General features: G+C 33.8%; 1 protein-coding gene across 3 annotated transcripts in view; it reads left to right on the top strand.

The window, feature by feature from the left end:
- The window catches only part of LOC149082608 (inactive dipeptidyl peptidase 10-like), a 528,870-nt gene that overhangs the window by 480,576 nt on the left and 35,266 nt on the right, over positions 1-13,028 (top strand). For all 3 annotated transcript variants that reach the window (XM_089235873.1, XM_089235875.1, XM_089235874.1), the window contains exons 10-13: positions 4,826-4,926; positions 5,110-5,236; positions 10,801-10,947; positions 12,284-12,363. In XM_089235873.1, coding sequence (XP_089091999.1) covers positions 4,826-4,926; positions 5,110-5,236; positions 10,801-10,947; positions 12,284-12,363 — 455 coding nt within the window. The remainder of the gene's footprint in view (positions 1-4,825; positions 4,927-5,109; positions 5,237-10,800; positions 10,948-12,283; positions 12,364-13,028) is intronic.

Genomic DNA, 13,028 nt, shown 5'->3' with positions numbered 1-13,028 from the left:
ATGAAAGGTGATAAGGTGATTCTCACTCACACACACACACACAAATACAAATACAATTTTGTATTGTATTGTATTATTGTATTGTATTGTATTATTTGTATTTGTATTTGTGATTCTCACTCACACACACACACACATAAATAAGTAGTGTGTGTGTGTGTCTTTAATTGTGTGTGTGTATATATATATATATATATAGGGTGATTCATAAATACAGGGTGTTCAATAAGGATTCCAGAAATGAATCGATAGAAGAATAAAACAAGCTGTGCTTAAACAAACAAGTATGCTTATTCTAAAGCCGTAAAAATCTGATAGTTCCAAAATTGGTTATCGATATTGCCGACAGGTGGCACTGTATGCTGTAATCGCAGTTTGGAGTGTGAGGAATAGGCTACTTCTAAACCACACATGCACCTCGTGCATATTCCTATGCGGAACCTCTAATGAATTGGCACATGCGGGAATGGGGAATGTGCGTGTACGTGTAGTGAAACCTGACGTGAAGTTTTTGTTTCTGTGTAATGCTTGTTATGTGTAGTGCTGCCGTATCCGCCACCAGTTTTTCTAACTATGCGTGAAGTGTAATGATTGAATAATTTATCGATGTAGGCCTGTTACTCTCTGTGGCGAGCCTTTTTAATGGGGAGATCGGCTCGCATTTGCGCCTATGAAAATGAAGGCCACCGAAGAAAATGTTGAGAACCACAGGATACCAACTTCAGCCGACCACCACTGCGGTGACGGTGGGGTTCGAACCGAGGAATAGGCTATACACTGTCCTTTTTTGCAAGCAGTCGTTGCAGTCGCATCACAATAGATTCAAAAATGCACCTTTTGCAGCACAGAGATGGTGCGAACGAAGAATGAAATTTTCACTCACCCTCTACAGTGTCTCAATGGAAATGAACGCTCATTGTCTCACAGATCAACTCTGCAAGCTCACCCAGTGTTACAGGAGGTTCTTCCGGAAAATAGTTTTCTTCAAATTGTCCCACACAGAAGTTAGTTCTGTGGGCGTAAGAGCAGATGATGGGCATGGAGGTCAATCCATGCCTGTTCCAGTAAATATGGAATAGTTCAATGCGATGAACTGTGTGTTCCCGAAGTGTTTCTCAAGAAAGGCACAAATTATTGTTACGGTGTAGTTGGGCCCTCCATATTACATGAAACACGAAGTTCCTCGTCGATCCTCCCGCAGGCGACAAATTGTCCCAAAACTGAGACGTGCCGGTCCATAGTGATCGTTTATGCCATCTCCGTGCAGCGAAAGGTGCACATTTTTGAATCGATTGTGATGTGATTGCAACGACTATTTGCAAAAGACGGTTTATGACCTATTTCTTGAACTCCAAACCACGATCAAAGCTCACAGCGCCTCCCTGTCGACAATATTTGTAACTAGTTTTGAAACTTCTGTATCAGATTTTTAAGGTTTTCAGAATAGACATACCGCTTGTTTTATTCTTTTATCGATCGCTTTTCCCTAGTCATTTCTTTTTACAATCGATTAGTCCTTTCCGGGACGCCCTGTATGTATACAGTTTCCACATGCAACCAGGAACATTAGATACACATCCGGCTTCTCTTAGTGCTCCGATGCTGTAAAACAATTGTGATCCACACAGTTCCCAAACTTGTGTCACCCACTTCTGCTTCGCCTTTTTAATGAACGTCTATCCGTCACTCCCCGATAGTGTCCAACAAGAATCATTTCAAAGAACCGCGAATAGGCACACATCAATATCGAAAACTCACCTATCGCACACAATAGGCAATTTACTACCGTTTGAGTTGTGCCGAAAGTGTGCGTGCGTGCTTTAGGCTACTTAACAGTCTGAGTGCGTATCTAGTGTTCTGTGTGAATTTTTTGTGCTGCCACCCATATTTCGAATTGTGAGTGAAGTGCAATGGTTAAATATTTTACCGTTGCAAGCCTGTTGCTCTCAGCCATTTTGACGTGTACTTGCGTGACACGTACACTATCTTCTAGGGCAGCGGTTCTCAACCGGTGCTCCGCGGAGCCCTTGGAGCTCCGCTGCCGCTCGAGGAAAATGAAAAAAGTAAATTTGAAGGAAAAAATAATTATAAATATTTTTAAATAACAAAAATAAATCAGAAACTTTGATGAATAAATAAAAAATTGGGCATTGCTCCGTCATACTAGAAATTATATATCAGAAAGGGCTTCGCGAGTCAAAAAAGGTTGAGAACCGCTGGTCTAGGGTAAGCCATTTTCCTCAGCGCTATAATGCTCAAGCTGTACATGCACCTGGTAAACATTCCTCTGGGGAATTTCTAACAAAGTGGTACATGCAGGAATGTGCGTGCGTGCTTCTGAGTGTTTATATGCGTGGCCCTAACGTATTTATGTTGTCAGAGTTATGCTTGTTTCATAGTGGTGTGTGTTGCCACCTGTTTTCTTTAAATATTCTGAAGTGAAAATGGCAAGTGCCCGAATTTTTATGTTATGTCTATCGTGTTGAAGTCATGTTGAAGACAGCTATGTCAATGCCTGCTCTCTGTGGCGGACTTCCTTGGCAACGGTACACAAACTTTATGAATACATCGACCTAAAGGATCACAGTTGTGCTCCACGTCTTCAATTGTTTCTATTGTGAAATATCTGTAAATTGCATATAGTGTGACCATGGAAAGATGGCCTCTGACCTTGCATGTCTAAGATAATTTTTTTTTAGAATTCTAAGACAGTTTTTGCAATTTGATTTCATGGCAACATTTCATTTCAATCAACACGGAAATATTGGCAATTACTCACATAATAGCTGGAAATTATTGGAAATTATTAATGCGTTATCTGATATTTCGATTCCCGCGTGAATCCGCAAATCCTTTATTGCGTATGGAAATACTATGCAGCATCCTCTCGTTCTGGCATTGTTTCGGGCAACGACATCGTCATATGTCCAAAGTGAAGGTTGTTATAGTATGAGATGCGCTTAGATCTCAAAAGCGACCTCGACAGGTGGTCGATTGTTATCGTAATGATCGTTACTCCCTAACGATCGGTATCATTACCGTAATCATGTGAATGAAAAGACTGCTTAGTCAGCAACGTTTCCAGCGAAAGGATTATTGTTTGGATCTGGCACACGTCAAAACAGTTATTGAATCAATATCCAGCCCCATGAATAGTCGTCGCTATGGTCCATAGCCTATCATTTACGGTTTTATTCAATGTCTAGAAGCGACATCGATGCGATATATCGATATATATTTTTACTTTCCTTTCTATAGCAATCATCATCAAGGTTGAACTATTTTGAAGCGACGCAGTTGTAATCAATAGTATACTTATAATCAAGCTTTCCGAGGAAAGCGTTCCATATCGATTGAGTTATTTTCTCTTCAAATTTCGGATACTTTGATAGCCAGTGATCTGCTGAACGCGATAACTGAAATGAGGATTTCAGTCGCTTTGATAATGCAAGGGGGGAATTCCTCCCTCTTTAAATCAACTTCCATTCATGTCAGTATCGATGGAATTATTGAATCATGCGAATTCTATAACTGCATTAGTACTGTATTTATGATACCCTCGTTTTAAGTGATATTAGTCTCATTTCATTTTATATCATAACCACATTCGCTAATTAATGCTTTAATGTCGATACATGTACTCCTAGGACAAAATATGACCCCCCCCCCTTTCCTTATGTATATAAAATGTAGCCTCACAAGCAGTTACTGCATTATTTCATGTTCATGAGACGTAGTTCTCTTCACTACGTACGATTTGAAATTGATGAATAGGATCTTTTATTGGTAAATTCCGGCAAATATTATTTTGTTGCTGAGCGATTAGCACTTAGGCTGGTGTTAGGCCCCCGAGATACACACGCTACTTGGCGCCATGAAAGCACGCTACTTTCGAGCAAATGCAACAAATAAGTTTATCGGTTGCCTTTGCTCGAATGCAGCGTGTTTTCATGTTGCCAACTTTTCTAAATATTTTATTCAGATTTATTTTCGCTTCGTCTTTATCAAAGTTTTCTTCGTCTTTATCAAAGTTATCTTCGTCTTTATCAAAGTTATCATCGCCTTTACCGGAGTTATCTTTATAAAGATTACATTCGTCTTTTTCAAAGTATCATCGTCTTATTAAAGTTTTCTTCGTCTTCATCAAAGTTGACATCATGCTATCATATTTCTTTATGCAATTTATGAAGATTTTTATAAAATAACTTTTATGGTGTTGGTGTAACACTGGCCAAAATAGATGATATGATGAGCGACGATCTCTGTACTGTCTATGGGGGAACTTTTTCCCCTACAATTTTCACGGCTGTTTGATCGTGTATGTCTACACCGCCGACTGACACGCTTGAGAATGCTGAATAACAAGCTAGAAAATTAGTTAACTTCAATCAAGCTGTTTCTTTTTCAACGTCCGAATGTAATCATTCCATATAGCCAGTTAAATCATTTTTGTGACTCCATCCCATACATAATGATCCCATACATAAGTGCAGTAACTTCACATAAACGTCAATAAATGCTTTCAAAAAACTAATCTAAAGACATAAAAACAAGTTCAAAAGAATCCGAACTGTAATTGGTGAAGTATTGATAATTAATAAATATCAACTGATTTGCATATAAATCCTAACGTCACCAAAATGATGTAATTTTTGGTCCCGGGAGCGCATCGGTTACATTTAATCAAATATAACAAACATCGTTATCGGAATTTATTTTCAAGTTTTGTAAAGATCTTTTATCAAACTTTCATAGTGTAATCCCACCCTATTCTCATCCACACACACTCAATTTATTATTTTTTTCTTCCGAAAATATTGAACAGCCTGGTAAGCCAAATCCGAAAGTACAACTATTCATAGCTTATCTGGATGAACCATCGCCAACATTAGCAGAAGTTACGCCACCACCACAAATGCACAATCAGTAAGTCAATTTGATTGATTATGGGAATTTTTATCGATATACAATTTTTTTTTTTAATGCGTTCAAAGTTTTTCTAGAATTTCTACAGCACTGTGTATTTTATTTTCTTCAAATTATTTTCCATATTTCACTATTTATGAAGTTTACATTTATTTTTTAAATCAACTGTTTTTTCCCCCTTAGAGAGTTTTACATTACCTCCATACAATGGGTAGACGAAAACAGTCTCATGGCCGTTTGGGTAAGGAGAATTCAAAACTCATCCATCATAAGCATCTGTCGTGAAGCTGACGAATGGAAGTGTAAAAAGGTAAGCTTTTTCTACAAAAACCCTTTATCCTTCATAAAAGTGAAAAATTACTATCCTTTATATATAAATAAAATTCCATATAAAATTCAGAAAATACCTTCCAATAACTCCGAAATTTGAATGGATTATTTTAATCAAATAGTGGAAATCAAATCAAATGGGAATTAGATTAAAAAAAATTTTTTCAATCAATAAAGCAACAAATTTTTATTGATGGAATAATCGTGAAATTTCATGAAATATTCCTTCGGGGGGAAAAATATTTGCTGTGTAGTATTTTTAGAATATTCCCATACATCTAAAACATGTTTAAAATTTCAATTTTCTGAATTTCCCTCTCGTATAATCTCATTATACGTTACTCCGTTATTCTTAATTAATAATTTAAGTTTTCTATATTAAGCAAATTGTTAAATTCAAAATATTTTCTAAAATATATGAGTTATTAATCAACTACTGTATAATTTTATATACATATAATAAATTTAGATATTCTTCTACTTCATTTAAAGAAATTATTTTACATGTATATATATATATATATGCGTGTGTGCACGAAAAGTAATGATTTTCCAGTTTTCAATGAATTAAATTACTTTAAAACTCTAAATATTGTTTTGTAAATTAAGTTTTATTCGAAGGCCGTTTAAAAAATATTAAAATTAATTATTATTGCCATGAGAATTAAGACTTCCCAAGAGTTTAATAAAGTCTGAAAGTCAGTTATTTATCGAGGTTTTTAATTATTGGTATTAAAAGGAGGATTAATTAATTTATGAGTAAATAGAACAATTTTCATACATACAACACACCCCCCAAAATCTTCAAAATATTTGTAGTTAATTTTCGAACATAAAACTTATATGTTGTTCTCTATGCTTTTCCTCATTATTCATTTTTCATTATTCCTAATTAATCATCTAAGTTTTCTATCTTTAAGAAAACTGCGAAATGTAAAATAATTTTTGAAATGTTTGATTTATTGATAATCTAACTGCAATATAAATTGAGATTTTTTTTTTTTCTTCTTTATTTACAGAAAGTATTGTAAATACGTGTTATATATGTACAGAAAATAATGATTTTTTTGTATCTGAAAAAATTATAAATTTATTTAAAACTCATTGAATTATTTTGTAAAAGAAGTTTTACCCACCCAAATCTATTAAAATGTATTAATCGTTGCCATGAGCTTGATTACTTAAGGCTCCCCAAGGCAATAACAAAGTCTGATACTCCGTGATGTATCGGCAGAGTTTTTATTAACTGGTATCAAAAGGCACTATAACTTATGTGCAAACAAAACAAGTTTCACACATTAACGCGTCTCATACCTTTTAACATGATGTAAAACTGTGCTCTAATATATATTTTTTTTCATTAAAATACTGTTTAACTATTAGTTTTTTTTTTTTTTTTGTAAACTTTCGAAAACATACGTTAAAAATAGCTTGTGTGCATCATAATATACTATGATATCAATGTAATTGAATAAAAATCATTTCAAAATATGCAAAAGGTTGAGATTTCATTGACTTAATCTTATTTAAAATTAAATTTTCAATTTCAAAAAAAATTCAATTTGAAATGTATTTTTAAATGAGATTAAAGACAATGAAATCTCAAGTTTTTGCTTCATTTTATGAACTGAGCAGTTCCTTTTATATTTTGAAATGTTTTTCGTTCAATTACATTGATGCCATGATATTTTATCATGCACAAAACCTGTTTTTAATGGTTTTTTTTTCCAAAATTTACAAAAAAGTAAATATAAGAGGTATGGTGAAACACACACACACACATTAGACCGGCATAAGATAGTGCATACAGTCAAGAACATGAGCAAAGATTTTGAAACAAACAAATTGTGTTAAGCAGTATTTTTAATGATGTTTCTATTAAAGCAGTGGTTTCTAACCTTTTTTTAGGGGGGATTTTTACAAGGATTTTAGCCCCCCCCCCCATTTCCCTCTAATTTTACTTAGTCAAAAGCACTGGTTCTTAATCAGGGGTCCTCGAAGAGAGGGAGTCCGTGAGCTTGGATGAGAAAACAATTAACTGATTGTTTTTCATTTCTATACACAGAATATTATTTTTTAAAGGAGTTCGGTGGCCTTCATTTTCTTCATTTTATTAGCACGGGGGGAGGGGGTCTGTGGACTTTATCCTACTGGCACAAATTTTACGCGGAGCACAACATTAAGAACCCTTGGTCAACTCCCCCCCACCCTTTTCCACTGAAAGAGAAAAATAAAAGAAGTCATCAAAAAAGAAATTGTTTAAAAATTAAAAATTTGAATTGATACGAAAAAATGAGTTCGCAAGGTTCAAAACCTTCATAGATAAACCCCTTGTGGGGTGTGGGCCCAACGTTAGGAACCACCGCATTGGAGAAAAGTTTTTCACCATGTTCAAAGTTATAAGAGACCCCTTAAACACCCCACATGCATTCGAAAAATGTATAATTAATTCAAGAACTTAAATTTTATGGGATTTTTTTCTGTGTTTTTTCCCATTATTCATTTTGAGTTATTCTATTATTTAATTAATTATCTAAATTTTCCATCTAAATAATTTTGCGAAATGCAAAATATTTTCTATAATGTTTTAGTCATTCATTAACCAGCCGCTATATAAATTAAGATTTTATATATTTCCCATCTACACAATTTATAGTAAACACTTTTTATATACAGGTTGACCTGTAAATACTGATTCGGGCATTATCTCATCAACTGGAGAAACCAGGCTCTGTCACAAGAAGCAATGTAAGCTCTTCAGCCCCGACAGAAGGGGGGAGGTCCAGGGCATTTCCGGCAAAACCATTATTTATTGATACGTCAAAGATTGCATATAGTGAAAGGAAATTAAAAATTATGTAAAAAGAAGAATCAAATTAATCAAGTTAAAGTCAAAGTGCAACGGGCGCGAATAATAAATAATCATGGAAAGATGTATAAAATCATATCACAAAGGCGCAATCAGAAATTTGATTAAATTAAATTAATTAATTAATCAACTGCTCATTGTAGAGATGATGATCAAGTGTGCATTGTATGAGTTCAAATTTAAAAATGCTCAACATGCGTTTAAAAATCACCCTGCACCAACTTTGAGAATGAAAGTAGTGTGCCACAAAATAAAAAAAAATCTAAATTTTTATTTGGTCACCCTGCTTTAAATAAACCCAATCAGAAAGTTATTGCTCTGTCTATTCTGAGACCATCAAAAAATTCATGTTTCCAAGTGTAATATTTGCTGAGATATCTGAATACAAAAATCGAAAGAAAATTGGGAAAGAACAGCTCAAATGAGAGAAAGATGCGTATTCGCTGTGAATATTGTCTTCAGAAATGCGATTTTTTTGGTAAGTCCCAAAAAATTTATAGAGAGTAATAAATTTCTAATTGAATTTTTTAGGACAGGATGTCTATATAAAAATTTAGCTTTTTTTAGTTTTGTCACACTCGAAACTGTTACAGGGATATTTCTAAACTCATTTTGAGCATTTTTTAAACGGGAATGATACCTATACAACAAACGGTTGATGAGATAAAGGCCGGCCGCATTAGGACTAAGTACTGTATGTACAGACCTTTGTATCACCCTGTATGTTGGTACAGACAGACAGGCAGGTAGACATGACCACTGACCGCCCAGAAAGACCATCTTGGGATGGTTTGCGCTCTTTCCCAAAGGAATGGACGGTCTCAGAGAGCCGTATGTATGTACAGAACACATACCAGTCGTGTGTATGTACCCTATATGTACAGAAAATGAAAATAATGTTTTTTTCTTTGAGTTTTTAAATAATTAAATTTAACTAAGACTCATTGAATTATTTTGCTATTTTGCAAATAATTTTTACTGGACGATTCTGTTGAAAAAATATCAAAATTAATCAATCGTTGCCATGAGCAAAATTATACACCCCGAGGGTTCAATGAAGTCTTAAACTCAGTTGTGTATCGCGAGGGCTTTTTTATTAATTGGTATCAAAAGACGCTATAATTTATGTGCAAATAAAACAATTTTCACACATTGAACACCTCACAAGTATTCAAAAAACTTAGTTATTTCATAAACCTGAATTAAAAGTTTTTTGTTTCCTCCTGGGATATTCCAACGAAAGTATGTGTGTGTTTCTCATTATCTCTCGGTACACAGACTGTCGGTGAACCTCTCAACCAATTGTTTGCATATCCCAAGTCAATTCTTTAAAATCAAGAGAGGAAAAAATAAATTCACCGTATATACTTTTCTATAGTGTTTTTTTTTTCTCCCCCCCATCCTTTTCCATTATAAAGTGATTGATTAGCACTCTCAACCCAACAAGGATTTGAGCTGTTACGTAAGAAGAAAAACCAGAGCTCATTTTTTTTTTTTCATTCAAGATATTAATCACAGGTGATATTTGGAAGCTCCCTTCACGATGTGATTATTCAGTGACTTCCAGACTCTGCTTTCCTAGACTTTTTTTTTTCTTAGTCGTTAATTACGCGTTTTTATGGTCAGAAAATTTGACAAGGTTTCATTTAAATGTGTCAAAATTACAAACGCGTTCTACAGCAGGTGCTAATACATAATAAATATAACTAAGTGGTGTTTTTTTAGAGTTCTGCAAAATGCCATAAAAAATAATGTTAAATATTCATCTTATTGTTTACGTTCCCGATGTTTTTAATGGAAATACATTTCGGAAATTGAAATTTATTGAGGGAAAAAATTTGGAAGATGCATGAGAATTTAGATTTTATTTTAGTTGAATTTATGAAAAAAAATATGTGCAAATACACAGTCACCCCCCCCCCCCCATAATCGGATAATGGATCCACGGACATCCCGCTTAAACGGATAAAATCCTCCGGCACCGAAATTTCTCCTACCGAGACAATATTAAAGTTCCCAGCTTAATATGATAATTGAACATTTCCCCCTCCTAATCGAATATTACGCTTCACACATTAACTCTTGATACACATCAACCAGTATGCACATAAATTTTTTTATTAAATGAAACATTTGTAATTAATGAAAAATATGTTACACTAAAATGAGATTTAGAAAAAGTACATTTCAAAGAAGGTACTGGCCTCCAAGTATTCAAGTTGTCTTCAATACGTACATTATTTTTATTCTGTGTTGAGCCAATAGAAGGCGCTAACTTTTCTAATGAAAAGCAAAAAATGTCAAGTTTTGTAATCGTTGTAATTAAATGTAATTTTTATTTAATTTTTCATGTCAGATTTATTAGAAAAGCTTTATTGGCATTGATTCTTCATCAGTTTTCAATATGCAAACTATACTGAAGTTGTAAAATAACATTTGAATTGTTCCCCGTATAATCGGATGCCCCGCTTATTATGGTATTTCTGGAATCGTTGCTATCCGATTAGTGGGGCCGACTGTATTTTGAAATTCATATTAGTGACTCTCGTGAAAGCTTATGAAAGTTTTACGTTCAGTCACATGAATAAAATGTCATGCGTAAGTGAGGGTATTATTGGATCACTAAAATTTCATCGATGAAATATCATGTCATATATTCTCCATTCTTGTTACAGCATTTGCAAGAGGATGCTCATTATGGTTGGGTTGAAATGAGAGACGAACCATTCGTCGCCGAAGATAAGAAGCATTACTTTCTTCGCTTGCCTGTCGCGGATGGAAAAGCTGGGTATTTCCGCCATATTGCCATGTTCGACATGAAGGTATATTACGTATACTTATTTTACTAATTCGCTAAATAAATTATGTATTATTGTAGATGTTGCACTAATGCCGAGACGGAAGATCACCGAATACATTCAAACTATAATCAGCGTCTTTTCTTATGAATTCAGGAATTTGCTTATGAAAGATACTTACACTTAATCGCTAATAATTCATAAACCTTTTTTCCTTCAAAATACAGCAATTCATTTTCAGATAAAATAAATTTCACAAATATTCCGATTACTTTTGCTCCCACAATAACAAAAACATGCATGTAAAATTAGATACAGGAAGTTTAACAACTAGAAATTGTAAAAATAAGCAGGCAAGAAAGCACTAAAAATGCTTAAAATATTCACGGAGAAAAAGCATTTATAATTAATGTAAAACAGGAAAACAGATATAAAGGATCCGAAAAGTGTTTAAAAATTTTACTCTGTCTGTGTTTCCTTATTAGTTAATAATAACTGCATCCATTAACCAAACTAAGTTTAATACTACATATATCATATACCACAAACAAAAGTTATTATGATCATTCAACTAGATACGTTATTAACTAACATGAATGTATAGCAGAGATGAAAAGTCTTTGTTACTTCTATGCCTGGTAATGCCTTGTTTCATGAGGTGTTTGTTTGTCTCTCAGGCATTACCGCCTATTTGCGTTTGGTTGGGCTAGAGGGAAGAAATGTCTGATATGAAAAAGATAATGCTAAGAATTGAAATTTTTATAAAAGGTAATGTGTGCTTTTGAGGTTCTCGAAACCTGAAACATCCGAGTTTTATATAATATGGCCTTGAAGCTATTAGGAAAAGCATAAAACATTGTCGGAATATGCAGTTAAAACAGGAAAACTTAAAAAAAGGCAATCTTACAAAAAAGTTCGAAAATAGGAAAAAAAAAGCCTGAATCAACGTGCTCTAGTTTAATAGTTTTGGAATTTTATTTTAAATTTTTTTCGATTTTAGTCAGATCATATCGAATCTCAAACTATATATCGATTTATGGATACCTACATTATTTATAAAATTGCTTTGAACCTCTCAACGAAATAAATCTATCAATTTAAAGACATAATCTCATATACGTATAATAAATGCAAAACATAATTATATGTTCATAAAGTTTTCAAAAATTGAAACTATCATAATTTGTTTTTTTATAGAATACTAAAAACTTATTTTTTGAACATGAATTTTCAGGCCATTGGTAAATGGTATAATTTTGCATACGAATTGATTAATTGCATCTTTGATAACACCTTTTTACTCATTAGTTTGTGCTTTGTTTCTTTTCCCCGCTTGACCTTTACTCGTGCTCTCTCTCAGAATGATCGCCAGGACTTCTTGACGCATGGCCAGTATGACGTGTCTCATATTGTTGCGCACCGTCAGGACCTTCATACCGTGTGAGCTTTCTGTATAATCTTCTATATACATGCTCTCTATAAATTGAAACCTTAGTCTCGATCGCATGATGTATCTATCCTACTATAACAACTACGTTTCGCTCCCAATATAAAGACTCGTCTTGTCCAAGCATGCGGCAACGTTACTTTCGTATGCAGGGTGTTTCACGATGAGTGTTCGTAAGGAACTGAAATTATTCTACGGTTTATTTCAAAAGAAACAAATCTTAAAGTTTGATCATAACTTTAATCGCCAACCGGAGTATTTTACGTTGGTAATTGTTGGTCCTAAAAGTGATCATAGCTCTAATTATGAGATCAATAAAAAAAAATTCAAAAAAAAAAAATATTTGTGCCTCTTTTTTTAGAAGAAAATCTACTCCCACAAAATTCAAATGGAAAATCGGCCGAGATATCGATGATTAAAATTCTTGATTTTCAAAAAAAACTGAATCTCCGTCATTCCAGATGCCCCTCCCCCGTTCCTTCTTCTTCTCCTTGTATGATAGGCAGGTTTTTTTTAATTTATTTCAAAGTCTTAGGCACGAAATAAGAGAAAAGTACAAAAACACAGTGAACGGCATTTTACATGTGCAAAACAAATATGTAGATTGCACAAAAAAGTGAAAAACAGAAAAATAACGCAAGCACACACTTTATGACCT

The sequence above is a fragment of the Pholcus phalangioides genome, unplaced genomic scaffold (assembly GCF_987345545.1).
Source record: "Pholcus phalangioides strain wild (caught in Gottingen) unplaced genomic scaffold, Ppha-v1.0 ptg000009l_1, whole genome shotgun sequence".
Lineage (NCBI taxonomy): Eukaryota > Metazoa > Arthropoda > Arachnida > Araneae > Pholcidae > Pholcus > Pholcus phalangioides.
The sequence above is the reverse complement of the archived record's forward strand: the minus strand, read 5'-3'. Positions and strand labels throughout refer to the sequence as shown.